The sequence below is a fragment of the Gadus morhua genome, chromosome 20 (genome assembly GCF_902167405.1).
Source record: "Gadus morhua chromosome 20, gadMor3.0, whole genome shotgun sequence".
Lineage (NCBI taxonomy): Eukaryota > Metazoa > Chordata > Actinopteri > Gadiformes > Gadidae > Gadus > Gadus morhua.
Window position 1 is genome coordinate 14,747,009 of NC_044067.1, and position 26,477 is coordinate 14,773,485.

Sequence of the window (26,477 nt, forward strand, 5' to 3'; positions counted from 1 at the left end):
CGTTTTGATACATGCGTACTTGTTAGATGCGCAGTTTTGGATAAATGGATATTGATGGAAATTAATCCAAGTAACATTCGTTTTTTCGTATACATGTCAAAATGTTTTTGTTTTTCACTTTTGGAATCGACTCCTACTTACAATGTAGCTTTGCATATAAAGTAGGTTGTGGTCTATTATATAGCCTATGGACAAATAGTCAGTTATATATAGAGCAACTTTTGGATCAAACTTCGGCTCAATGAAAAGTAATGGTGGAAACCATTTATAGTAAGAGGATTTTTTTTAAAGTTTTATTATAGAGTTTTAAAAAACATACAAACGTGTCACAGCTTCAGGTCGTCAGGCACAGGCCAGTTTACAGGTAATGGACTGACCAATTAGAACAGCTGGCCATTCCCTTCTGAGAAGATATGGCATGGGGAGAAGCAAGTGCTGTCCAAAGTCAATGGGAGTCCTCTTTACACAATTACAATCATTATCTTCTGCCAGTATTCTGACAAAAGATTTACCTTGTTTCTGAAAGTTCACCTCAAGCACACACATATATATATATACACATATACACGTATATATATGTATATACACACACATGCACGCACACACACATATATATATACACACTTTTCTTTCTAATAACCTGCCTATTTGAGATTGGGAAGAAAAGCTGTGGACTACTCGTAGTTAATTGCTGTTGTTATGTAGCTAGTTTTCGATGGAAACCAAAAGCTAGTTCTATGTGACCGAGTACATACGTAAACCCTGTCTCTTTACAATATTGGAAATGTATAAAACAGAACGTGGCAGTTTAACACTAGACTTGCCCACTGCAATTCAAGCCACACAAACTGAATGACATTGTAAATGCCATATTAGAGTGCACATTACTGTTTATAAATCAGGAAATGCTGATGTGGGATATTGATGCCATAACCCACATAAGGTATTTCTTTCCAATCAAGAGTAAAAATCAGCAAAATAGCTAACCAATGAGTTAGATGTTAAGCCTTGATCTGCTTCTAAATCCCCTGTTGAAGATGCAGAATCGTATTGAAAAGATTTAGCATTAAAAGACAGTTACTAAGAATACAACTTTGTAAACAATACAAGAGGAAAATCCTCAACACAGCTTTTTCTCATACACATGGATAACCCAGAAAAACATTATTTACATGTTTGAACAACAATGTTTGGCACTTTTTTGTTTTCTCCAAAAAGATACAAAAGGTGTGAAATACTATGCAGCAAGCCTTGTTTGACCAGCTTTGAGTTGATGACAGAGGCAGATTCTTAACAAGTCACAAAGATGGAGGGACGAAAACCGTGACATTACGTTATTTTACTTCATTATTCTGAATGAAACATCACAAGACAACATGTAAATGGTATTGAAATGAATGCTAAATGTATTTCCTGACACACACACACACACACACACACACACACACACACACACACACACACACACACACACACACACACACACACACACACACACACACACACACACACACACTTCGTATTTGCAGGGGCCGCTGCTACACAGATGCGCTTGGAGCATGATGAGGTCATTGCATGGAAAGGAAAAGCAGGTTGTATAAAGCGGGAGGGTGCCAGCCCTTCCTTGTTCACGGTCCGTAAACTGGTGTGCAAAATGTATCATAAAAAGGAAACTGAGGATGATGAAAATTGTCCTTCCTCTATCATACGTTGACATCGCTATACGGCTGTCACTGAAAGGATAAGTTCCCCTGCTCCCCATCAGTGAGCAAAGGATAAACGGGAGCCTCCTGGCAAGTGCTTTGTTGAGGAAATTCAGCTCTGAAATCGAAACTGCAAACATCTATCCTGCCAAAAAGCAACAACGTCTGGGTTCCTGAAAGTCACGTAACACTGCCGACGGTAAAATGAGCAACAGAAGCAGTAGAGAAAAAGGGCAGTGAGGAAAAGAAGAATGGAATATATGAAATTCTTCCTCTTTCACGCCATCTTCAGGGTGCTTCCATAAGCTTGCTGCACAACCATCTGGACGTTATCAAGGATGAAGTCGAATGCCATGCTCCACACAGACTCCTCCGACTGCTGCATGAGTCTGCAGGGGGTCATGGAGTATGGTCAACACACAGTAAGGCAACACAGAGCGTTGACAAAAACAATGCAACAGCACTCCATACAACACATCTGTAGTCTTTGTTTAAATGTCTGAGCGAGGAAGTGGAGGGAACGCTGCCTTTACCGTTTCATGTACTTGATGACGAGGTCAAGCTTCTCCAGGTCTTTGTCCTCTATGAGGTCAGTGCAATATTTCACCACTTGCAGTACGTCCTCCTCCATGGGTTCTGGGGATAAGTCTGAAGCCGTCAAGCGTGAACCAATAAAACACATCTCCCGTATAATTTCACTGGTGCGCCGGAGGAGACAGTCCAGAACAGACGGCATAATACCTGATATGCTTGTGACCCATTCTCTGAGCAGTGTTCTGATGTCGGTCATCTCACTGGCTCCGGCCAGGGTAGGGGCCGCACGGGGGGGGAAGGGAGAAAGGACTTCTGGGGTTTCCTGATTTAGGGATGAGGTGGAAGGACCGTTATCCATCTGGTTGTAAGAAAAGGGCATAGATGGATAGATAGATAGCCAATGGGCATAGATGGATACACATTTATTTAAACACAGACAAATCATTTATTGAAAACCAGCTCTTCTGTTGGAATTGAACCCAGTTTGAAGTGTTGACGTTCATCTGATGTGCTCAGTACCTTGAGTCCACCCGCTACCTCCCTGGATCTCATGGACGGTGGCAGGACTTTGGCTGGGCTGTTCCCGGTCACATGCCTCTTCTGCGGGGAAGGTACTTTCTTAGCAGGGCTCACTGCATTCTTTCTCTTGTAGCGGCGCTTTACCCTTGCCACGCCGACGCCAGCTTCTGGCTGTTTCAGTTGCAAAAGTGGATTCCTTTGTTCCGCTGCAGAAAGAGATTTAGAGAGATGTATTGCTCCATTAGTACTCAACCAACAGCAACAACTTAAGCTTATTCAGCCAACTATTGCGACATTGGTTTGAATAGACTGGTCTTGGAAATTACCCAGCTTTGCTTGGGGCTGAGCGTTCTGTTTGCGGTGGTAGGCAGAGCGAAGCTCATCCTGCAGCTCTCTGGGCAGGGCGGCAAACACATCGGGGTCGACCTACAACCAGAAACATCTTTGTTCAATTAACTACCATATAAAAACCCACCACACTAGCAATATGCCAATTTAACCCTATCCCGCCCAATTAACATTCATTTTTATTAAGTAAAAGAAAACAGCCAATAGGTTTGGGGTTTGTAAATCCGCTGTCCTGCTGTGCATGTATATTCCAATCCAGAACTAACATCTTGGTTTACGCAAGAATATCAAAAAGGGTCACCTGTGAGAAATCGGGTAATTCCAGTACAATGCCGGTCGGGCCCGAGTGGCCCGGCTGGTTGGGGATCTCTAGGAGCAGCGTGCCTGCAGGCCGAACAGACAGCGCCGACCCGGAGAGGAGATCGGAGAGAGGGCCAGAACCAAAGGGAGGGGAGGAGGGACCTGCTGCGTGGTGTAAGGCATTGCTGGGTCTCCGGTCTCGTCGGGTCCAGGACTGCTCCACCTGCTCTCGGAGGTCAGCGGGAAGGGCTTCCAATACGGACCGGTCGACCTGATGGAGGAATCAAAAGAGCAATGGAGAGCTGCGGATCAGATAAAGTCCATTGTTTGTAGAGCCCTGAATGACAGTTTGTCTCAAAGGGCTTCAAGGGCCACATGTTGCACTCAGCTAACCCTAGCCATCCAAAGATCAAAGAGAAATCCATTAATAACCAAGGAACAGAACCCTGCTCCTTCTAGAGATGGTCAGGACTGAAATGGGTTAATGCTCGTTATGTTATCCGAAACAAACCACCGAAACCCCTGTTGCCGAGTAAGAAACAGAGATGCATAATCCTTACCTGGGAGGGCGAAGGGACTTCAATGCTTAGGTTGAGCCGTGTGGTTCTGGCGTGATGCGGGGTGTGTGGGTCTCTGCTTGTCCCCGGGACAGGCTCAGCAGGGGACAGCTGAAGGGGAGGAGAGCCTGAGGGGAGGCCTGAGGCAGTTGGCTTTACCTGCTCTGAACCGGGGTCGGCTGCTGAAATGCATTATAAAACCGGTTGCACGGGTTACATTCATACCGTTATCGTGCCCTATTCCAGAGATACAAAGTGCAACCAAGAACAGGGTCGACAAACAATAAACAAGTACGTGTGCTCCGTCATAGCACAGCAGTGAACCCCTCCCCGGACACACTACTGACCTGCACGAGGAGGTCTGGCAGGGAGCCCCGGGCCCAGCAGCATCTCCTTTATGGAGCGTTTGTGGTTCTCAGGGGCACTGCGAGCTCCCTCCAGCTGCTGGACCTGAATGCCCACGCCTCGCAGCTCCTGGGCCGGCAGCTTCATGGCGTGGTACAGCTTGACAACTGCAGAGGCGATGAGCGGGCCGCTGTCCGTGGCCTGGGCCAGCGTCACCGTCCTGCGGGCACAAGAGCGCCTCGTAAACTCCTCGCCTCATAACTCGTACTCATAAAGAGGGCAACGGTGCATAAATCAGGCAGAAGAAAGGGCACTTTTAGGGCGATGCGGTTATCCCCCGCCCCCCCCCCCCCCCCACCCCCTTACCTGGCCAGGTGGTCACATATACCGTGGCCGCCATATTTCGCCGACTCGGCCGGTGCCCCCGCCTTGCGGACCATGACCTTTAGGGTGACGCGGCGACCCCTCTGTCCCGCCTCCTGCAGACGCCGCTGGACCTCCGAAGAGAGGCTGGTAAGGAAAGCCTCCGCCTCTTCCGCCTAGCCGGGGGGACGAGGGAGCCGTGGCCATTCAGAAACATTTGGACAAAAATGACATTTTTTTCAATACTTTACTTTCAACAGTTATTTTTTTTAACCAGGTCACATATCCAAATCCATCAGACCAGATCTGTAGATCTCCTTCACCGTCATTTTACAAAACTAATCTTGGCCAGTTTTTAATTAGGCATAGAGGCCCAGTCATTTGGAACAGTTTTCTTGTCACACTTTCAAAAAACATCTTAAAAATTATCTCATCTTAAAAGCATATGATAACGTATTAACATATTGACCATGTTATATTGTCTTTTTGCTTGTCAGTCTTTTATTGAATCAGCTTTTTGGCCACATGAACTTAAATGCGCTTGTATTTTTCCTTTGTAATATGATTTTTTGTTTTTTTTTGTTATTTAATATTATATTCGTTAAATTTTTTTCTTACCTTACTGTATTTTAATGTTAGGTGGGCATCCTTTAAAATCCCTCTGGGGTTTATTTTGTCCCACCTCTTGATTTATATATGTCTATGTGCATCTTCTTTTGCTATTTTAATCTTGTTTATCTTGCACAAAGAAATAAAACTAAACTAAACTAAACTAAACCTTGAAGAAGCAGTTCAGAGCGGACGCACCCCGGTGAAGCGGATGTTGTAGTTCATCTCCGCCGACACCGACTTCCGCTCCTTCTCGTAGCGCACCAGCCGCTCGTCCAGCCCCCGGCAGAAGCGGAATAGGGTCTGGCCCGTGCGCGGTCCGAACGCCTTCTGCAGCTGGGACTGGGCCACGTGCTGGAGGTCCCCGCACGTCTTCACGCCCATGCCCGACAACTTCCTCCCCATGACGGGTCCCACGCCTGGAGAAACGCGTCAGTTCAGCACAGGGTTTACGCCAGAACCACGGATTCATCAATTGATTAAATTCCTTCTCGGTCGACAGGAAGGGGGAAGGGCGGCGAGTACCTGGTAAACTGGTAACCGATAGCTCCCGGATAAAATCGTCCACTTCCTCTGACCTCAACATGTAGTGGCCATCTGGCTTGGCTTTTCTCGTGGCCAGGCGGGCCAACAGGATATTGGACCCTGAATATTAAAATTTAAATAAATATAAAGTAGGTTGGAAATTAAAGTTCAGTTAAGTGTTAAGTGATAAGCAATAAATAAAAACAAAAGAAGAAAACTTTGAAAGGAGGGCTAAAGCGGAGATACTGACCCATGCCCACTGAGGCAGAGCATCCTGTTTTCTCCTTGATGTCTTCCCTGATGGCCCGGGCCAGATCCTCAGGGCCGATGCCCAACTCTAATAGCAAGGTGGTGGCATCAATCAACACTTCATCACAGCTCAGGGCCTCAATGTCATGAGTGTAACTGCAAAGAACGGGGCCCGACAAGATAAGATTTTATGGCATGAGAGAAAGAGCAGTGGGAGGCAGATCATTAATTTAAAGTACAACCTTGCAGAATGCCATTACCTTGCTAGGGTCTCATACATGGCCATAGCCACCTCCTTGTAAGCCTCAAAGTCGTATGGGACAGATTGCAGTGCGGGACACAGCTGCTTCGCCTTGCCAAAGAACATGCCATTCCTCACCCCGGCCGCCCTGAAGCAGACCAGCCAAACCAATCGACAATGTTAACAGGCTTAACACACCGATATTTGCCAAGTCAGGAGTAATGAGTGTGTGTGGCCTTGCACTGGTTACCTGGCTTCATAGCTGCATGAAGCAATCTCGGCCATGGAGAGGACAGAGGTGTCCTGCTCTCTGCTCTCCTTCAAATCAGCCTGTAGCGATTCTGACACACCGACATGGGAGAACTCAGTCAGACATTCAGACACTAATTACTGTGGCGTTTTTTATATATTGTTATGAATGCAACATGGACCATGTACACACACACACACACACACACACACACACACACACACACACACACACACACACACACACACACACACACACACACACACACACACACACACACACACACACACACACACACACACACACACACACACCAGGGTCAGCATTAGAGCGTTTCCTCTGGTAGTACTGTTGCTCCAACTGAGGATTGGCCCCAGGTCTCAGCGCTACGCGACCCGGCCCTCGGTTACTTGTCACAGCCACGGGCTTCCCTGGTGAGGACACGGTGATGACAAGGTCAGGCATGTCAACAGGCAGCCCGTAAATATGAACGCAGCTAAAACAACAACATGCGCATTCCTTTTAGAAGGGTTCTTGCCTTTCAGGTCTGGTCGATCTCGGATGCCGACGGACGCGAAGAAGCAGTCCATGTCCACGTGGAGGATACATGACTTCACGCTAAGCGGAGCCCCCGTGTCCGACTCTGGTCACATGAACAGATCAGAGCACAAGAAAAGAGACCGCCATGAAGCCAAGTATATAAAGAGGATTGTATTTATATTATGTCACACTAACAACACAATCAAACAAGCCATTACAACTACACTATACCTCAAACGTGGAAAGTTTGCATTAAGAAAAAATTACTCAAATTCAGTAGTCAGTGCAGGTAGCAAAGCAGTTTTAAATAGGCAGAAGTAAAAGGTATATCCATGCTAAAAACCCTGATAAAAGATGGTGCTCTTGGCCAACCTTGGCTGGGGAACTGTGGGGCACATCTCCTCAGTCGCTCCTTCCCCGGCAGGGGGACGTCTCCAGCCGTCCGCCGCTTGCTATGCAGTTCGTTAACGTACTCGGAGAACCCAATCCTCCAGGTGGAGATTTGGTGAAAGCGTGAATGGGAATAGTACTCTGAGATGATCCCCCCCGTCTGCACCATCAGCTTTGCGGACGGCTTCGACGACGGGGCCCCTGCGACGGGGGGGTCTGCCGCCGGTGGGGGGTGAGGTGATGCGATGCTCGGTCTTGGCGCAGCGAGGTCGGACGAAAAGGCATCGTGGTGACTTCCGTTGAGTCGCACGGGAGAGCGTGGGGGGAAGGGGAGCTGAGGTTTCTCGGTAAGGGCGGCTGGCCGACAGGGGTGGGGTGGCAGGAGTGAGGGGGGTGGAGGATGGGACTGGGTGGCCGCGATGGCCTCCTGGTACGTGGGGGGTGGGGGTTTCAGTCGCGACTCGCCGGCCTCCCGGGAGCTGGGGCTCTCGGGTGAGACGGGGAGCCGGTCGTCTTGCCTCGGGGGGCTGTGGGGGAACGAGTAGGGGTCTGCGTGGGTCGGCCTGCGTGGCGCGGCGGGCGGACTGCGTGCGGCGGGACTTGGAGCCCCAGCCTCCGGGCGTTTGAGTGGGCTTTGGGCTACGTTATCCACTGGGGCTCGGTGAGGAAAGGGGTGAGGGTCTACAGGCTTTAAGGCACCATTAACGGGGTGAGCGTGTCCGTTCAGCAGGGGCTTGCCCTCCCCTGGTTTTACTTTGACAGGACAGGGGACCTCACTGGCCGACTCCAATACAGCATTGGATCCATTCCTACGGGAGGACAGAAAAGAAAGGAAACAAGTTCTTAAAATAAAAAGCCATACCGTGTGCACTGCGCTCATAATGTGTAAATATATCCCAACTCACAATCGAATGTCCCGTTCCCCGTAGCAATGCTTGGGGGGGTTGAAGGACAAGCTGTTCTGCGCCTGAGTGTGGAATGCTTTTCTGTCGTTGTGAGGCCCGGGCTGGGTCTGCGACACACTAGAATGAGTGTGGCTGTAGGGCGGTGGAGGAGGAGGAGGCGGCATGCATCCAGGCGAGGGCTGGCCAGGGCTTTGGTCAGAGAGAGGTCGGGTGCGTGTTGGGTTGCTGTGGTACACCGGCCCCGTGCCAGGGTGATTGTGCTGTGGACCCTGATGGCTAACGAGGTCAGCCGCGGTGGTGCTACTCGGGGGGGGCTGGACGTGCCCTGGATGGGGCGGGTCATGGTGGGGGGTAGGAGCAGAGGTACTACGGCAGTCGGAGGAGGTCTTCTCGTGGTGGAGGCCCCCGTTCATGCGTCCCGGGGCCGCCTCTTTTGAGCTCGGACGGTTTAGGAGGAGGTTCTGCTTGGGGAGCCCGTGGCTAGGTCCAGCCCCTTCGTGGTTCTGCAGAAGACTGACGCCGGCGAAGTTCAGGCCTTTCTGTTTAGCATAGAGTTGGTATTGCAGGTAGGACAGGAGGCACCCAGCCTTGACGCTGTGTAGAACAAATAGACTCCATTTAAGGCTTGTTAAATCTTACCCGCAGCACCTTAAAGATTTTTCCACACACACTCAATTTCTACAATTGCCGGAATCGACCAACCTGTCAGTGATCCACGCCGGGCGAACAACCTTCTCCCCTTTGAGCTCCTTGATTTTGTTGTTGGGAAGGTTGCTGGCGATGATGTGAGTGGTGATGGAGCGGGAGTAGTAGACGTGGAACTGGCCTCCATGCAGCATCATTAGCCGGCGCAGCTCGTCTGCACTGGGGTCTGCTCGCATCCAACAACAAGGGATGGGAAACACAGCGCTCCAATTAAAGAAACACCTCAGGCTAACACAACGTTTTGATTTGGTGGGTACAGTAACAAATAGGAAAATAATATGGTTGAGAAGCATATATTTATGTATAAATCGAAATACTTTATTTTGTTGGGTGTTAGTTTTGTAGTGGCCTGTTCATTTTTTCAACATATATTATATGTTTTAAATATTAATTTAATATTTAGGCTATAGTGTAGGTATAATATTCAAGCAATGTCTTCTTAATGTCCTCCTAAACCACTGCTTCACATGTACACTGTAAGCGCTCTTATCGACGGTGTGCGTTTCTTTCTCAGGTGCCGTAACCAAAAGGCCAAGACAACACTCTGCATGGGCAACACTCGTCTTCCTCCACAATGATGTAGCACAAATATCTGCACGCTTGCTTTGTTTGACAAATTGATTGATTTCTCCTTGCATACATTGACGCTGGGTGCAACCCGAGATTCCCTCAACCAAGAGGCTAATAGAGCAAAGGTTACTTGAGGTTCTGTCTATGAGGAAGAACCAACTGAATGTTGAGTTCCCTTCGTATAAATTGTGTTGGATAGAGATTAAGAGATTCAAGACTATTTCCTGTCTGTTTTTTCAAGTGCATTCACACTTCACAGTAATGTGAAAACAGGATAGTCATTGACGTCCAGCATGTTTGACGTGGCTAAACTACAGGAAACGAGGAGAGAGGTTGAGAATGGAAAATTAGGAAAGCCAATATAACTCTGGCGTTCAGCGAGCCTCTTTGTCGTGTGCTCTTCTGGGATGCTTTTGGAGATCATTTACATATCCCATTTATATAGGCTTGGCGGATCATAAGCAGGAAAACTGGATTTACAATGACCATGAGGAGGAATATACGCTGGAAATGGAGAATAAGAATTACGGATAACCGGGAGAAGAGTGTGTACAATGAAAAGAGGAGGCAGCTTATGCAAACTACCGAAGGTGTTCACTCACTCTGGCTGTTGTCTAATGCTAAAACACGCGCACCCGCGCACATTTATGTTAGGGGGGAAGTGCCATTCGTGCCTGCAGACTGGATCACTTTCCAAAGCCGCCTTACCCGTGTAGCCGTTGACATAGATGGCCACTCCATGGAAGATTTGGGAGCCACCCCCTTCCTTCTGCTTTTCTCTGGCATCAAGGTGGAACTGTTCGTGAAGCTTAGAGACCTTGGCAGCCATGTAGCCACCCTGGAGAAGAGAAACAGGACACACAAATGTAAGAACTAAAACGTAGAACTTGGGGTACAATAAATAATATTTGAAATCAATCTGTGACTATTATACAATAATACTACAGCTGAGCTTAAGCAGTTGACTGTGTGACCGCTACTCTCAATTTGCATACAACGACAGACACGAGACAGAGTTGAAGTCAGTGATGATCTTTCCTTCAGTAAAACTTGGGAGTTGGTATAAAGGAATGTTTATTATGATGGCAATAAGATGGATACTTACTCTCTGAGCCCAACCATTGTCATCTCCAGCATTGGCTCTCTTCTTTGACGAACCATCTCGACTCATGCTGAGTCAACTGAAACCAATGATACGGTTCACATTTGACAACATTGCTACAAAGGAGATCAAAAGCGTGCCAATATATTGCACACGCAAAATGACGTTCGATTTACTACATATCAAAAAATAAAAATAAATGTCAAAAGAAGAAATATTTCCCGAATATTATCGTATGCGGAGTATTGTTGCAAAGTAGGATCGACTCATGGTGACAGGTCTTATAAACTCAGTATTAGGGCATGCCCGAGCAAGACTCTCAGGAGTGATGGGCTGCACTGGAACAATGACTTGGAAAGGTATTTTCTTATGATGATCTGTCGGCAACATGCATCTCAGTCGTCGGTGCTTGTCGCAGCGCCACGACATATCGTTAACGTCAATTCATGCAAGTTGTGGCTAAGGAAAACGACCGAGTGGCATCACACGCTGCCTGTATATTGGTTGTGAAAGCCTCGACTCGTATGGTGGTCGCTGCCAAACAATGAATAGGCATTAGTGGTAGGCTGCATGCGTAAACAGAGCCGTACGCATCGCAACGCTAAGTTGTAAACAACGGTTCAAAGTATCGGTTTTCCAACGGAACTCACTTACTTACCTTTGTATCCTCCCCAACAGGCTCGCTAGCCCCAGACTTCTGCAGAGATAGTCTTGTAAGCCGAAATATCGGTTAGACGAAACAAAAAACGACCCAGGCGGGAACACTGTATCTCTCCACGAGGCGGTTAGGGCGACATTTAAAGCTGCACTTTGTCTACCTTGACGAAGGCGTTCAAAGAGAACTAAGGTCCCCCGATTTGGTCATGCTGCCACCATGTCCCTCCAAGAATTTCGCTCGCCCTCCCAGTCCGTGTGCTCTCCATTTCTATCCCTGGCAGCAGCAGTCTGTCTGATCCCCTTGCTTTCGCTCGCTCCGAGCCCTGGCTCCTCCTCTTGTTCAGCGCGGCTGGGCTCTGGCCCCTCGTGCTGCCATCACGCGGAGAGCTAAGTGCATGGCAACTCAACTATTTTGACGCATCGCATGAAAGGCTAGATTTATTTTCTCAGTGCCTTCTACCAGTAGTTTCCATTGTTTGGTTGTCTTTTTTTTTTATTTTTATAATGCGCTAATGTCGAATTGAATTCCTAGGCGTCACAACGCTGCCCTATTCGTTATGAGCCACCGTTACATTGTGTCTTTGCGTTCAAATGTCTAATTGTTGTTGTATAGAGGGGTGAGTTAAATAAAGCTCGCACGAGACATCCGTCTAATTCTTATCATGCGACAGCTTATTATGACAGCCCGCTATTAATTGCCTTTGGTCTATCTCTGGCTCTCCGTACAGATGTCCTCAGAAAACCTGGCACGTGGACTGACGACCAGCCTAGACTACGACGCAGACGCACGGGAGTGTGCAGAATATCGAATCAGCGCCGGGGAGGTTTCAAACATGGTGGCCTACTCAGACAAAGCATGCAACATAACAGTGAATAGTAGGTACAGGGAACATTTCCAGACGAGACTAGGGCTCTGACCGAAGGAAGATGTCGTAGTGAGGAGTCACATTTAGAGCACCTTGCCTGAAAGGATCATATAAAATCGCATGCCAGTCAGACAATTTGTCATGATTTAAAGAATTTACATGAATTAACAGAACGAATCTAAATTCTCTCCTCTACCAGTTAACAATGGAATATTATTGATCTAAGGCTTGCCATTTCCCTCAGAGCTCTCTTATTGGCTGTTCTATTTAACTGTTGCTATGGTACCAGACAACTGATGCTGAGGTTTACCCATGGATTTCTATTGGTGCAGGAGGATATAGTTTACTGGGTCTAAAGAATATAATGAAAGCATTGGCTTTCTGAAAAAAAGGATCTCACGCCCTATTTTGTTTCCTATGTGTATATGCGTGTGCGTTTGTGTGTGTATGTGTATGTGTGTGTGTGTGTGTGTGCGTGTGTGTGTGTGTGTGTGTGTGTGTGTGTGTGTGTGCAAAGATGCATGAATGTGTGCATGCGTGAGGGTGTATGTGTAAAATTATATTAATCAGTCACTGTATCACACTATGATATAAATGCTAATTATCTCCTGTCCTGCAGCAATAAGACATTTACATATTAGCTACATGTTCTTTTTGTGGTTAAAAATATATCCTACAAAGCAAAATACTCTCAAAAAGGAGACAAAAGACAGGATATTTGTTCTGTGGAGAAATTATTTCTTTGTGAGCTCCATTAAATATCCATCAAACAATTGCATAATGCAACAATCAAACATGAAAAGAAATACATTTTGCATAGAAGTGACCCTTTAGGTTTGCTACTGGACTTGTTTTCTCTTTTCATAAAAACGTCCTAACAAATATTGCACAGTATAAAACACATACAGGTAAAAAGTTACAGTTATAAAAAAGTCCAAAAATAGTACAAAAAAATGCATTCCCACAAAATTCTCAGTTTAGATGGTTACTTTGTTAAAAGTGGAATACCGTTTCACAAAAGTCCACAATGCCCAATTCCTGGTGTCAATTATAGTCATACACTTCTACAGTTTTGTCCCCAAGGAAGCTATCCAATGGTTACTCATGAACGCCGAACATAGAAGACTCCACGCAGAATCACAACATCTGTGGCAGCAGCTCTGTGTCTGAGTAACTACTAAATCGTTTGGCAAAAGGTTTAGAGAGGCCGTCTACAGTTCATACTACAATCCACATTAAGTCCACTGATGAGCAGGAACCCCAAACAAAGGCGGGGGTCCTTGTTGCCGTGTGGGTAGTCTCTGTGGGTGTCCCACTGGGTTTGCCTGCTTCTGGTAAGATGGTTCCACTGGGGGGGGGTACAGGGGGACAGTGGCCCTGTTCACCAGTGCAGTAGTATGCTGGCGAACAAGGAGTGCTTTGTGTCTTTCCACACAACAAGGCAAGGTTCCCAGCGCGCCGTCGGTGTCTCTTTCAGGTACGATGAACGACAAAGTTAATCCATTGCGAACACGGCTGAGTTGTTTGTTTTTGATTGTTGTATCGGGCAGGTAGTGATGGCTGAGCACTTTTGGTTGAGGCCTTTTTTGGTGTGAGGCTTCATGGGAATCCAGTAAAAAGGGAGGGCAGAAGCAGCCCTCTCTCTCGCCCTGTGTCTCTCTGTCTCTCTCTCTAGCTGAGTTTGGCACTTATTCGTATCCACTGGAGAGCCTGTCTGGTGTACTGGACTGCATGGCCAATACTACTGTGGAGAGTCAATGGGCCGGACAAAGTGTTCAAGTAGTTGAAGAATTCTGGGTGGTGAGAACAGGGATAAAGAGAACAGGGATGTGTTAATATGAATTCCAGTTTTATATTGACGTTTTCTGGAATAACACTTGAGCGGGAATAGGGTTGTGTGATTGTGGTTTTACACACACACGCAGGCCAATACACACACACACACACGCACACACACACACACACACACACACACACACACACACACACACACACACACACACACACACACACACACACACACACACACACACACACACACACACACACACACACACACACATATACATATCTGACACACTTGGAGGGAATTTGAGTTTCCAAATGTGCACGCCTAATCTGTATGTTTTTGGAATATAAGAAAAAGAAAACGAAAGCCAATACACATGTGAGAACATGCTAAGTAAACACAGACAGAGCCATGGCTAATAGAACCCAGATATGTGCATGGCTCACCCTTGTTCTCCTTGGCGAGGTTGTCGGCCACTTCCCAGTATTCGTAGCTATAGAGGACGCTGTTGGTGATGTTAAGGTGGTTTGCTGCCATCTGGTGGATGCGTTGAGGAATGCTGATGAGCGACGGGGCTGTGCTGGCCCCAGGTGACCCCAGACTGTGTGTAGCCTGGCTGGAAGGCATCAAGGAAGCAGGTCCCTTTGTGCTCCTGAGGTGTTAAAAAAATAAACAATAACATGCAAAGCAGATATATTAGAGCTTGGTTTTAATCTAATATAATCCAATCCCAGAGATTAACTTCAGAGTTTAGGCTACTCACTTCCCAGAGTCACTCCAGGCGGGGGCTGTGGCAGGCACTTTAGGAGAACTCTGGCGATGACATCACCAAAGACACTTTCATTATTTTAACTGGATCAGTATACAGTTTATAATAGTCTCACAAATCAGACTTTAGATTATCAATCAATCAATTTAACGGTAGACAAGCTTACATCTTGAAGAAGAGGGTGTGATTTTGCGAGTATCTGTTAGTATGTAATTGGCAAACCCAAACCTAAAGTGAACATTGTATGTAAAGCTTAAAATCAACACTGTGTGGCCGCTGTAGAAATACACTGAATAAAATCCCTTTTTTTGCAAGCATCATCCACTCACAAAATGAGTTTGCCTTTGGTAGAAATGACTTTAACGAAACAGGAAACAAGGCCTCCCTCCACCCTTTCAGTTTCTGGTGTCTGACCGAGGCAGTGTGCCATCTCCCCCCTCAAGGGTTCTGCTCTAACATAGTTGGACTGCTGGATCCCTGATTATAGTCTACAGCAATGAAGCAACCAAGAAGCAACACAAATAAATACTGTCCTTTTCCCATGGAGTTACCTTGAAGTAGTCCAGCAGAGCTTTGGAGTACTTCAGCGCGTGGTCCTTCTTCAGTCGAAACATCTGCCAGTACAGCAGCGCAAGGCACCGGAAGCTGCAGACACACGAAACCACAAGAAATACATTCACTTAGAAAAAATAAAACAATGTCCCACAAAACCTCCCAGCACATGAACGCTCATTGAGCTGATGGAAGCTGCCAGGCGGCCTGGCGTACGCACCAAAGCACGGCCAGCTGCTTGTCTTCCTGTCGAGCCCCGGGGCCAGAGTGGCTCTTCAGCCTCATTGCGTACCTGCAGTAAACACAGCACAGGAATGATCATGGGAACCGCCTGTGCCTGCGAGCAGTACGTTGGTCTACGGTCCCTGCCGCTCCCTTTCCCTTCATGTGGTTTTCTCTGTGCGTGTCTCACGTCTATTTGAACCAGACGGGCCCCGGTGACTCACCTGAGGAGCTCCACCGTCTCCGAGTACATGGTGTAAGGGGACTTGGCCTCCAGGGGCCCCTCCTCCATGGCTTTCCCACATTCCATGAAGGACAGGGCGGCGTCGACGTAGTTCACCGCCTTCCCCAGCTTGTCCACCTGGTGGTCAGACAGGGAACAGGTATTAGAGAGGGCGAGGGTGAGGGGGAGAGAGAGAGAGAGAGAGGGGGGAGAGCGAGGGGGAGAGCCTGAGAGAGAGAGAGAGAGAGAGAGAGAGAGGGAGAGAGAGAGCGAGGGGGGAGAGCGAGGGGAGAGAGAGAGAGAGAGAGAGAGAGAGAGAGAGAGAGAGAGAGAGAGAGAGAGAGAGAGAGAGAGAGAGAGAGAGAGAGAGAGAGAGAGAGAGAGAGAGAGAGAGAGAGGAACAGCAGGTCAAGGGTAAGGAACAAAACAGCAAGGTTTTTTTCTTTCTTCTGCGAAATTGATGAAAGCCCCAGCCAGACAAAACACGTTGGTGGACATTGTGTCCTGTCGTGTGACGTCGTGTTTACATTGTGTCATCATGACATTCAGTGAAGCTGTGGGGGGCCATGGCTGGCATGCGAGTGGACGTACCATGGCGTCTGCGCGGTGCTTCATCCTCTTGGCCTCGTGCATGTAGTACTCGGCATGGTGGGGACTGGAGAGGAGAAGGCCAGGGGAGCAACGGGGTGGAAGGCGGGACAGGATCACAGAGGTGTGAATTCAACATGGCAAGTCAATCAGTCAGTGAGGCACGGCGATGTTGTTTATGCTAGCTCCTTGTTTCTCACCGAGGGCTACTTTGAAAAGTTGTAATATTTGTTATGAACAATAAAACAATAACAGTCTAGTATTTCTAACTTAATATAAACGGTTGGATCCGAGTACCAGCCTAATAAAAATTAGACTTTTGACATCAGTATAATCACTCACATCTAACAGCAGTTCCAAAGGGCATGTGCTTGAAGTATTGGCACCACCAATGAATGATTCATGTCACACCAAATATCACGCACTTTCTATTATTAATATAAAGTTATAATATAAATATTATATACATTTAATTAAACGTCCCCCCCTCTACGTATTGGGCTGCAGTAATGGGTACTTGACTGAAAAATATCTCAGAGGAGTACATTAGTAAAGAATGGTTAGAGAACCCCAAAGGGGTGTGAATCTGTAGCCCCTATGGAACTTGATGGGGAGTTATAAGATGTGTGGGCCGCGGGACGGCAACATGCTCACGTTTCGGGGTTAGGCATGGAGCCCTGGTGGGCCGCGGCCTGTCCCGTGGGTGGGACCCAGGACTTGGACATTGAATAAGGCTTCCCTGAAACGCCTACGCTTTCCACCTCCAGCTTGGGCTGTGTTTAAAAGAGAACGTGGTGTTAACCTTAACCATCCAGTCGAGAATTGGGGCATTAAAACCAATTGACCGTCCAATTCACTGTGATTTACCTTCATGGCGAAATCTCTGTCTTTCTCCCTCTCTTTGAGCGGAGCCTTGGTGGGTTCCGGGCTGTCAGATAGCGGTGACAGAGGAGACAGCTGCCTCTTAGTGTCCAAGTACTCCTCCAAGTACCTGCGCACACACACACACACACACACACACACACACACACACACACACACACACACACACACACACACACACACACACACACACACACACACACACACACACACACACACACACGCACACACACACAAACATACATGCGCACACATACCCAAGAACACATACACAAGCACACACAGACATGCAAAGTCAAGCGCACACACATGCCAAAACATACGCAAGCAAACGGATGCACACACACACAGACACATACCCACACATGCACACAAACACCCCCCCACACACACATATGCAAAAACATACGCAAGCACATGCATGCACACACACATAAATACGCACACAGAGGCAAACACAAGAAAACAAAATTAGATTTAGAATTCTTCATTATACTTTAGTATTATAATTCAGTATCATAATTCAAAATATTGCATGTTCCAACATGTATTCACCTTTTACCCATATGGAGCAAAGTGCATGGAGGCACTTTCTGTATACTACAGGGCTATGGTATGTAATTATGGTGCATGAGTGTGCAGTCACAAGTACAAGTGTGCATAAGAGGGAGAGAGCGAGACAGACAGACAGAGAGAGAGGGAGAGAGCATGGACACTAGGGCCTCACCCGTTGTGCAGAGTCTCGGTTGCCAGGTGCCTGTTCAGAGGCTTCTGAGCCGCCGACACAGTTTGGCCCGGGGGATCATTTGCCCTCTTTCTTTCTCTGTGTGACACACCATTTTCAGCCTGCCATGTCACGCAAACGCACACACGCAGCCACAAACACAAACACACACGCAAACAGTCGCACAAAACCCATTTTTAAGAACTAACATATAAGACCACACATTGCAGATCATCTTTAAAGCACTACATCTGAACATTTAAAGGGCAACACAAGGGATGCTGGGACTTATATGCTACCTTGCGTTTCCGCTTGCTGTCCCTGTTGTCTGTCTCCGGGACATGTAGGTGTCTCATGGCTCCGCCTGTCTTGGCCTTGACCAGGGCAGAGGGACAGGAAGTGGGTGGCTGGCTGTGATTGGCCGTAGTCGTAGTAGTAGCCGCAGTAGTAGTAGTAGTTGTCGGAGTAGTAGGAGTCGAGTCAGGGACTCTCTTGAGGAGACAAAGGTCTATCTGCACCCTCAGATTCCTTAGCCCCCGGTGGGAAGGCGCTGTGGCTTGTTCGCTGCGTCCGAACGGGACCAGGGTGTAGAGTTTCTTTCTCCCCTCACCCGGCTGTCCCTCGCTGGCGCTGCCGGCCTTAGGGCCTGGGGGGACGGCGCTTCTGGGCCTGCTGTCTTTGGGTCTGCCCGGCGGACCCGGCTCGGGCCTTTTAGGGGCAGGCCTTTTGTTGGACGTGGAGACCGCTGGGACCTGGGTGATGGCGGCCCGACACTCCGACTCGGATTCTGATCCCGAGGAGGAGGGCGAGGAAGAGGAGAATGAGGAGGAGGAGGAGGAAGATGAGATGAGAGGAGCGGAGGGATATAAAGGCGCCGGGGAGCCGGAGTCTGGCGGCGTCGCTCGCTCCTGCTCACTCTTTCGGTGCTTCTTTGTGGTCCTCCCACGCTGCTTGGGCTGTCCAGTAAGGCGCTGTCTCTCAAGGGTGGTGGCGGCGGTCGCGGTGGTGGTGGTGGCGGTGACGGTGGCGGTGTTGACGGTGTTGACGGTGGCGGCGGCGTGGCTTCTCTGTTTGGTTTGAAGTGGCTGCCATTCACCCCTGTGCTGTTGCTCCTCCCACCTTCTCCTGCGTCTCTTCTCCTCTCTCTCTTCCTCCTCTCGCCGCTGCCTCTCCTTGGCGCCCCCTGCTGCCTCCTCCTCCTGCTCCTCCTCCTCCTCCTCCTCGGAACTCTGGATCCAGGAATGCCTCAGGAGCTGCTCCTCCGCCAGTCTTCTGTCGTCCTTTCGCTCCCGTCGCTCCCTGTGTCGGTGTCCCTCTTTCCTGTCTTTCCTCCTGTCCTCTGTCTGGGTCGGGACCACTTCTTTGAGCGCCTTGGCCTGGCTCCTCTTCTGGGAGGCGTTAGCCTGGGACACGTGGGAGGGGGCAGGAGCCGGACGCTCCCTGGGTTGGGCCTTGGCTATCAAGGCCCGAGAGCTACCTCTGGAAGGGGGCGCTGCGCTAGGATTGGCAGGCGCTTTGGAGGTAGATACAGACTGTGAGCTGTGATCAGCCTGGCTGTTGGCCTCTATGCCAGAGACATAGGCCGGCAAGGGCTTTGTTCTGGTGGGGCTTCGTTGTGAGCTGGGCTGAAGGCCAGGCACGGGGACGGGGCGAGAGCTGTGACCCGGTCTGCTCCCAGGTGCGTGCTCGAATCTGGACGGCGCGTGTTTGGCTTTGGGAGCCGGAGGAAGGTGGTGAGTGGAGCCCGGCGGTGGAAGAGGGTGAGACCTCGCCTTGCGGTTAAGACTGGGGGCAGAGTTCAAAGCTGTCGTGGACCCGACTTTGGATTTGCTTTGGGTTTGGTCATGTACGGCTTTAGTCTTAGGTCTTGGCTGTCGGGCCGGCGCTTTAAGACAGGGACTGTCTCTCTGCTTGCCTTTGGGTTCAGAACCACACAGAGGTGCGATCCATGGCCTCACTTTTGTCCGGTGGGGGCTGCCTGTCAGGCGAGGTCGTGTCTGGGTCTCCTGCCCAGGACTGGGAACGAGAATGTAGCAAGAAGGGGAAGCGCTAGGGCTGGGACACCTCGGAGGGTGCCGGCCTATGGGGCTGGGGCAGGCTCTGGGGCCGCCGTGTGGGCTGGGACAGGCGCTGTGGAGCGGGCTGCGGTCGGGGCTGTGTCGGGGGCTCGGGCTGGGACAGGTGCTGGGGAACGGGCTGGGGCAGAAGCTGTAGCCGGGACTCAGCAAAGGGCTGCTCCCGGGGCTGTAGTTGAAGTGCGGGCTGGGGATGAGGCTTTGGCTGGGGCTGTAATCCTGAGCGTGGTCCCAGGACCGGGCTGGGGACGGGGCTCTGTCCGCCTGCGGGGAGGGCAAGCTGGCCGGGACGATCAGGCTGGAGGTCTCCCTGGGATCTGGTTGGATGCTGGAGGATTTTTTGCGGGCCTTCTTGAGCCACTTATCCAGCTGCCACTGGGCGGTAGAGGGGTGGTGTGTCTGGGGAAGGATAAGGAGGGAATCACACGTGTCAAAGAGCAGTGTGGATTGTCTTTGTGAAAACTGATCGAAAATTGTAATAAGCCAAAACATCATAATAATAAAGTGTTTGAAACAAGCATCTACAGTTTCCTTAACTTTCGAACTCTAATTTGACACATGCACATCCAATGGGTATTCCCCAAAAGAATGCCGCACATAAAAAATAAAATCCGGAAACACACACTTTTTGCTCTTTAGAAACTAACAGACTATTGTCTCTTCAAGGATAAAACGAACTGCATTCCAGTTAACACCCTAGCCGTGACTAACTACTATCCAGTCTTACTGCTGTTGCGTCAATAGCCAATATCTTTGCTGACAGTAGCGAAACCCCTCCCAATCACTGCATATGGCTCATGCACTGTTTGCCTAACAACTGGTTGAGCAACCATGTACGAGAAGAATGAACAGAGTATGTTTGAGAACAACAGAACATGGAAGAGAAAAGAAGAGAATACTCACAGCTGAGGAGCAGACTTCTATCCTCTCTCGCGCTCTCTCTCTCTCTCTGCCTCTCGCTCTCGACTGACCAGAGCTAAATTAAACCTCTACTCCTTAAGTCAAACAGCGACTCCCCCCTCACCCCTCTCACCCTCTTTCCAGAGAGGACACTGCATCTCTTGTACCGTCTCTCCTCCCCTTGCTCCTCTCTCTCTCGCTCTCTCTCTCTCTCTCTCTCTCTCTCTCTCTCTCTCTCCTACTCTCTCCTTCTCTCGCTCTCCTGCTCTCTCTTCCTCCGCCTCCCTATACCTGGAACTTTAGAGGGGCCACTTCCAGCAGGGCTCCAACACCACCACCCCGCGCAAGCCGCCCACTCCACCCCTCCTCCCACCTCCCGCCTGCACCGAGTCCCCTCCTATTTCTGTGAAGACACTCAAACCCTCCACGTAGATGAAAAACACATGGCGAGCCCCCTCCCCCCACTCCACTATAGGGTCCCCGGTATGGTGGTGGAGTGGAGCATTGAGGGGGGGGGAAAAGGGGGAGCCTGCTATGTCACACAGGGCCTGCCATTCATAAAAGGAGGAGACGGCTTTCCCACTACACTCCACCAGAGCAAACAGCCCAGAGCACGCCCCTGCCTCGGCTGTCCACTCCTCCTCCTTTTTCGCGATCGCTCGCATACTGAGGGAGCCGCTGTGGCTGGACCCAGAGCAGGCACATCTCCCGACAACAGCGGAGAAACACACCTATATGGACTTTGGTGCCCTGGCCCTGTTCCAGTCTGACCACGGGCCGGTGTTGGAGCACAGCTCCCCCCCCCCCCCCCACCCCCCCCCCCCCCTCCCCCCCCCCCCCCCCCCCCCCCCCCCCCCCCCCTGATAACCTTTGGAGAGAGTTATGCTTATTGCCGTTGAAATGTTAGCATGAAACACGAGCCCCGCGACTCCTAACTCCCTAGGGCTTTCCTCTTTAAGAGCGGCCTTGTTGACATGACACCCAGACTCCTAATTCCTCTCCGCTGTTCCTCTCGCTACCTCCCTCCCCCCCCGTCCCCCCCCCCTCCCCTCCCCCCCCCCCCCTCCCCCCATGTGCGCCCCGTCGCCTCCTCTCTCCTTAGCCAACATTCCGGATTCCTCCGGCCCTTCCCCCACCTGACCCTAAAAAAAACAAAAAGAAAGCAGCCTCTCTACCGCTCCCTGTGGACGACTGCCCTGAAGGCGTGCAAAAGGAAACAAAAATGCGAGAGATAGAGAGATAGGGAGAGATAGGGCGATAGAGCCAGACAGCAGCCGGGGCATGCCAACAGGAAGAGTCAGACAGACAGTGAATCAAGCGTCCCTCATCGTTTACCTCCTCGGTGGGCAGCGGCCGTGCGTTGCCAGGCGACCCCGGGTCAGAGCTGGCTTCGGGGACGGGACTCCGGGAGCGTTGGCTACTGCTCTCCGACTCGCCCGACGACTCTGAGCCAGAGGAGTCGGAGCTGGAATGTCGCACTCGCGCGCTATGGGTGTTCGTGCGCGGAGCCGTCAGGCTGTGAGTTAGCGCAAACACAAACACACGGGAGGTCAGCGTGCGTGTGGAGAGAGGCACGCACGCGCATACACACGCAAAAACATGCGCGCACGTGCATAAGCATGGCATACCCGCACTAAGGCAGACATATTCACACGCAGGACTCTGGTGGACGATATTTTAAATAAGTACCTGTGATCATCCCAGGAGGACTGACGATTGGCCTAAAAGAGAGAGAGAGAGAGAGAGAGAGAGAGAGAGAATGAGATCGACTTAGATAGGTATACATATGTGACACACAGCAGCACAGGAGCTATCAGAAGAGCCTTCTCTCCTCTTTGTCTCTCCTCTCTCTCTCTCTCTTTCCTCTTAGTCTCCTCTGGGTCTCCTCTGTTCCCTGCCGTCCTTTCATCCTCTGCACTCAGCGTGGTGGCAACACATTAATCACCTTGCTGTTCGTCGTGTGGTTGTGTGCATGTATGTGTGTGTGTGTAATTATGTCTGGGTGTTCCCTGCTCATGCCTCTCGCCGTACCCTCTTTCATATGTATGACGGCTCTTGCTTTCATTACAGTTTCCCTTCTGAAGCAGGGACTAGTTGGAGTGGATTCAATCAGCAGAGGTCCCGATCTTTCCAATGAAAAATAAAGGAGGGTCTGCGTTGTTGGGCGTATTCTGTAACGTAGCAGCCCACTCATCAAGGGCTTTGAATTGCAGACCTATTTGGGTGCCTGGGCCTGGATTCATTATTATGATCTCACTTGTTATTGTGGTCATAGCTTTTTCTCTTTTACCCAAATGAATAAAAACTGAGATAATAAAAAAGTGCTTTTATTTGGAAAGGTACTTTCCATTTTAGTCACTTCATCCACCTACCCTGCGATTGTCCTCGTCATCGCTGCTGAGATCCAGGTCGTCAGCCAGCATGCTGTAAAACAACAATGAACACAAGTTCTGAAGTGTTGGACTCAGGTAGTGTTGACTGAGGTACCCTGAGACATGTGTTTGAAAACGAATGACACACATGCCTTTTTCAAGGCATGTGATGTGGTCTAATTGACCTTTGTTGATGCAACTTAAAACCATGGAACCGCGAATAGTACAGCAACGGCTATTTCCAGGTCATTCTCAGCTTCTTCGGCAAAATGTCAGTAACAAAAACAGAGCATAGACACGAGCTGCCACTGCACATGTCGAGCCGCGCGTTACGGGAGGCATGTAATCCATGTTGGACCTAGAGTCCACCGTGGACACATGTAAGCAGTTAAGAAGAGGAATGTTCAGACACAGAACGAGACAGGACGGCCCCAATCCACAGCCCTCTACAACAATACCGCTCACGGCCCGCCTGGCCCTGGCTGTATGTCCTGGCGGCCAGACCCCCCAACACACCCCAATACACACATGACCCGCAGCCCACCCCCCTAATCCCCATCTCATCCCTGCCTTGAACTCTCTCAGTTTTACCCCCTTAATACCCTCACACACACAGACACACCAATACCGACACACATTCACTCAAACAGACACACGCACACACACACGCACACACACACACACACACACACACACACACACACACACACACACACACACACACACACACACACACACACACACACACACACACACACACACACACACACACACACACACACACATTCACTCAAACATGCATACACTCAAACACACACACACACACACACGCACACGCACACACACACAGTCATTAGGGCTGTCATTAGGACCACACAGCTGAGGAGGTTCATCACTGTGGGTTTACTGTATCCCAACTGGTGATGTGCGGCATGCTGTGTGTGCGCCGTGATCTTTTTAAACCCTGTGTGCGCTCGGCATGAGGCTGCTGCCCCAGCTTTGATGACCTCAACGTGGCTCACGTTACGCCGTCGCCCGCGCACGCCCGCCCGTCCATCCGCCCTCCCTCCCCTCCGTCCACCCTCCCTCCCTCCCTCCCCCCTCCATCCCTCCCTCCCTCCATCCCTCCCTCCCCCTCCCTCCTCCATCCCTCCCTCCCTCCCTCCCTTCCCCCCTCCTCCATCCCTCCCTCTCTCCCCCCTCCCTTTCCCCTTAATTTGGCCAGCTTACGATTTGTGGGGTGCCACATGAGGGGGTCGGGTCATTCGCATCTGGACATCGCCCCGGGCTGAGGATAAGAAGAATACAGCAAAAGAGCGGGAAAAGATAGAGAGAGGGAGAGAGAGAGAGAGAGAGAGAGAGAGAGAGAGAGAGAGAGGGGGAGAGAGAGAGAGAGAGAGAGAGAGAGAGAGAGAGAGAGAGAGAGAGAGAGAGAGAGAGAGAGAGAGAGAGAGAGGCGAGAGAAGTATTGAGGGAAGATTACGTAAAACAAAATCAAACTTTGACTGTATGTGAAGAAGTGAAACATATGTAAATGACTTCAAACTACAGCTGTACTTATGAAACGGGGGGAGGGGAGGTGGGACACGTACCTTGTCTCTGCAGCACTGTGTGCTGCTTTGCATCCTTCGGGAAACCAGAGAAGCACAGAGAAGCTGATATTAATGTATATATATATAAAAATAAAAATGTACCTCGGAAATTTCACATATTGGAAGTTAGCCCTGCAACTCAACCACGAACATACACACACAGACACACACATATTCACACACGTACGCGCACACGCACACACACACACACACACACACACACACACACACACACACACATACACACACAAACACACACACACACAAACACACACACACACACACACACACACACACACACACACACACACACACACACACACACACACACACACACACACACACACACACACAGTACACACCTTGGGATTGTAGAGGAAGCGCTGGGCCTGGTCACCCCCTAAGGCATGCTGGGAGGGCCAAGACTGAGTCATGTCCTGGAAAACAGAAGATGAAGGTCAAAGGTGAAATTGCTGGAAAGGTCACTGAAACGGGCTGACTTCACACCCAGCCGAACTGAGCGTTCCAACACATTCAAGCAGTTTACGGCCGTGTGTCTGTTCATTAGGGAAAGACAGGAGAGGACAGCAGACTCGTGTTGCCACCACTCCTCCCCCCCACTAGGGGGAGTGTGTGCACGGGAGAAAAGGTTGTTGGGGTAGGTAATGCCTGGGAGTCAGTAACTGGAGAAGTGTTGTGTACATCTTTAGAATTGCACATCTAGTTCTGAGGCAGGATAATGTAGTGGCAAGGGTTTTGAGAGTTTCCTAGCAGAAGTTTAGCATACTAGGTTAAATCCAACAATGATCAAAGCCTACCGGTAAAGCAAGAGGTTCACCCATGTTGGATCTCTGTCGCTTTGGATTCACTTGTCTGATCAATAATTTAATCATAAGTAAAATCTGCGCTGTATATGATTTATAGCTTTCTTTTCTCCCTTGTCTTTCTATTTCTGGTGTGCATTATGGGTCATTAATACATTGATGTTATGGTAAGGATGGTGGTTAGGAGAGGCCTGAAAGTTGTCCATGGGCTTGCTTATAAAGCAGCAGACAAGGCTGATGGAGCAACACAACATACATAACACACAACAGGGGCTTGCGCTTCCTTACATCCTTCGAGCTGGCGATAAGATTAGGGAAACTGGAGATAGTGGCTAAAACACATTGTTCTGAAGATACAGTGAGCATTAATGATACAGTATCATCCCCAGGCACCCTCATGGAGAAACTCTGAAGATCCTGTCCTCAAATTAGAATATTTTATATATATATCATCAATGTGTGTATATCGTATTTTATTCCTCTTATGTGCCGTCTATTTCATTAAATTAGCTGCTTATTACATTTAAAATTAGATGGAACCATGTTGTTTCAAAATTTGTTCAAACTCAAAATAAAGGAATAAACAAGAACAGAGCCAACTGTGTTTTGTGTGTCTGTGTGTGTCTATGAGGGAATGTGTGTGTGTGTGTGTGTGTGTGTGTGTGTGTGTGTGTGTGTGCATTCATG

General features: G+C 49.4%; 2 protein-coding genes across 2 annotated transcripts in view; both read right to left on the reverse strand.

The window, feature by feature from the left end:
• Positions 1-264: 264 nt before the first annotated feature.
• On the reverse strand, positions 265-11,736 carry rev1 (REV1 DNA directed polymerase). The gene is made up of 22 exons (XM_030343183.1): positions 11,414-11,736; positions 10,759-10,834; positions 10,362-10,491; positions 9,081-9,249; positions 8,379-8,972; positions 7,456-8,282; positions 7,082-7,186; positions 6,858-6,974; positions 6,544-6,634; positions 6,313-6,441; positions 6,054-6,208; positions 5,804-5,923; positions 5,477-5,697; positions 4,673-4,845; positions 4,309-4,526; positions 3,965-4,143; positions 3,406-3,675; positions 3,083-3,182; positions 2,757-2,962; positions 2,445-2,595; positions 2,237-2,339; positions 265-2,092 (listed from the first exon to the last, which is right to left on the reverse strand). The coding sequence occupies exons 2-22, from the start codon at positions 10,822-10,824 to the stop codon at positions 1,981-1,983; spliced, it is 4,236 nt and encodes a 1,411-aa protein (XP_030199043.1). The 5' UTR covers positions 10,825-10,834; positions 11,414-11,736; the 3' UTR covers positions 265-1,980.
• Positions 11,737-12,993: 1,257 nt separating this feature from the next.
• aff3 (AF4/FMR2 family, member 3) overlaps positions 12,994-26,477 on the reverse strand; it is an 18,529-nt gene continuing 5,045 nt past the window's right edge. The window contains exons 3-19 of the mRNA XM_030343184.1: positions 25,329-25,403; positions 24,967-25,000; positions 24,605-24,662; positions 23,375-23,426; positions 22,692-22,723; positions 22,338-22,518; positions 18,327-20,501; positions 18,031-18,149; positions 17,289-17,412; positions 17,076-17,194; positions 16,425-16,488; positions 15,835-15,971; positions 15,609-15,680; positions 15,388-15,481; positions 14,831-14,880; positions 14,514-14,719; positions 12,994-14,071 (exon numbers count right to left, since the gene is read on the reverse strand). Coding sequence (XP_030199044.1) covers positions 13,950-14,071; positions 14,514-14,719; positions 14,831-14,880; positions 15,388-15,481; positions 15,609-15,680; positions 15,835-15,971; positions 16,425-16,488; positions 17,076-17,194; positions 17,289-17,412; positions 18,031-18,149; positions 18,327-20,501; positions 22,338-22,518; positions 22,692-22,723; positions 23,375-23,426; positions 24,605-24,662; positions 24,967-25,000; positions 25,329-25,403 — 3,714 coding nt within the window. The 3' untranslated portion in view covers positions 12,994-13,949. The remainder of the gene's footprint in view (positions 14,072-14,513; positions 14,720-14,830; positions 14,881-15,387; positions 15,482-15,608; positions 15,681-15,834; positions 15,972-16,424; positions 16,489-17,075; positions 17,195-17,288; positions 17,413-18,030; positions 18,150-18,326; positions 20,502-22,337; positions 22,519-22,691; positions 22,724-23,374; positions 23,427-24,604; positions 24,663-24,966; positions 25,001-25,328; positions 25,404-26,477) is intronic.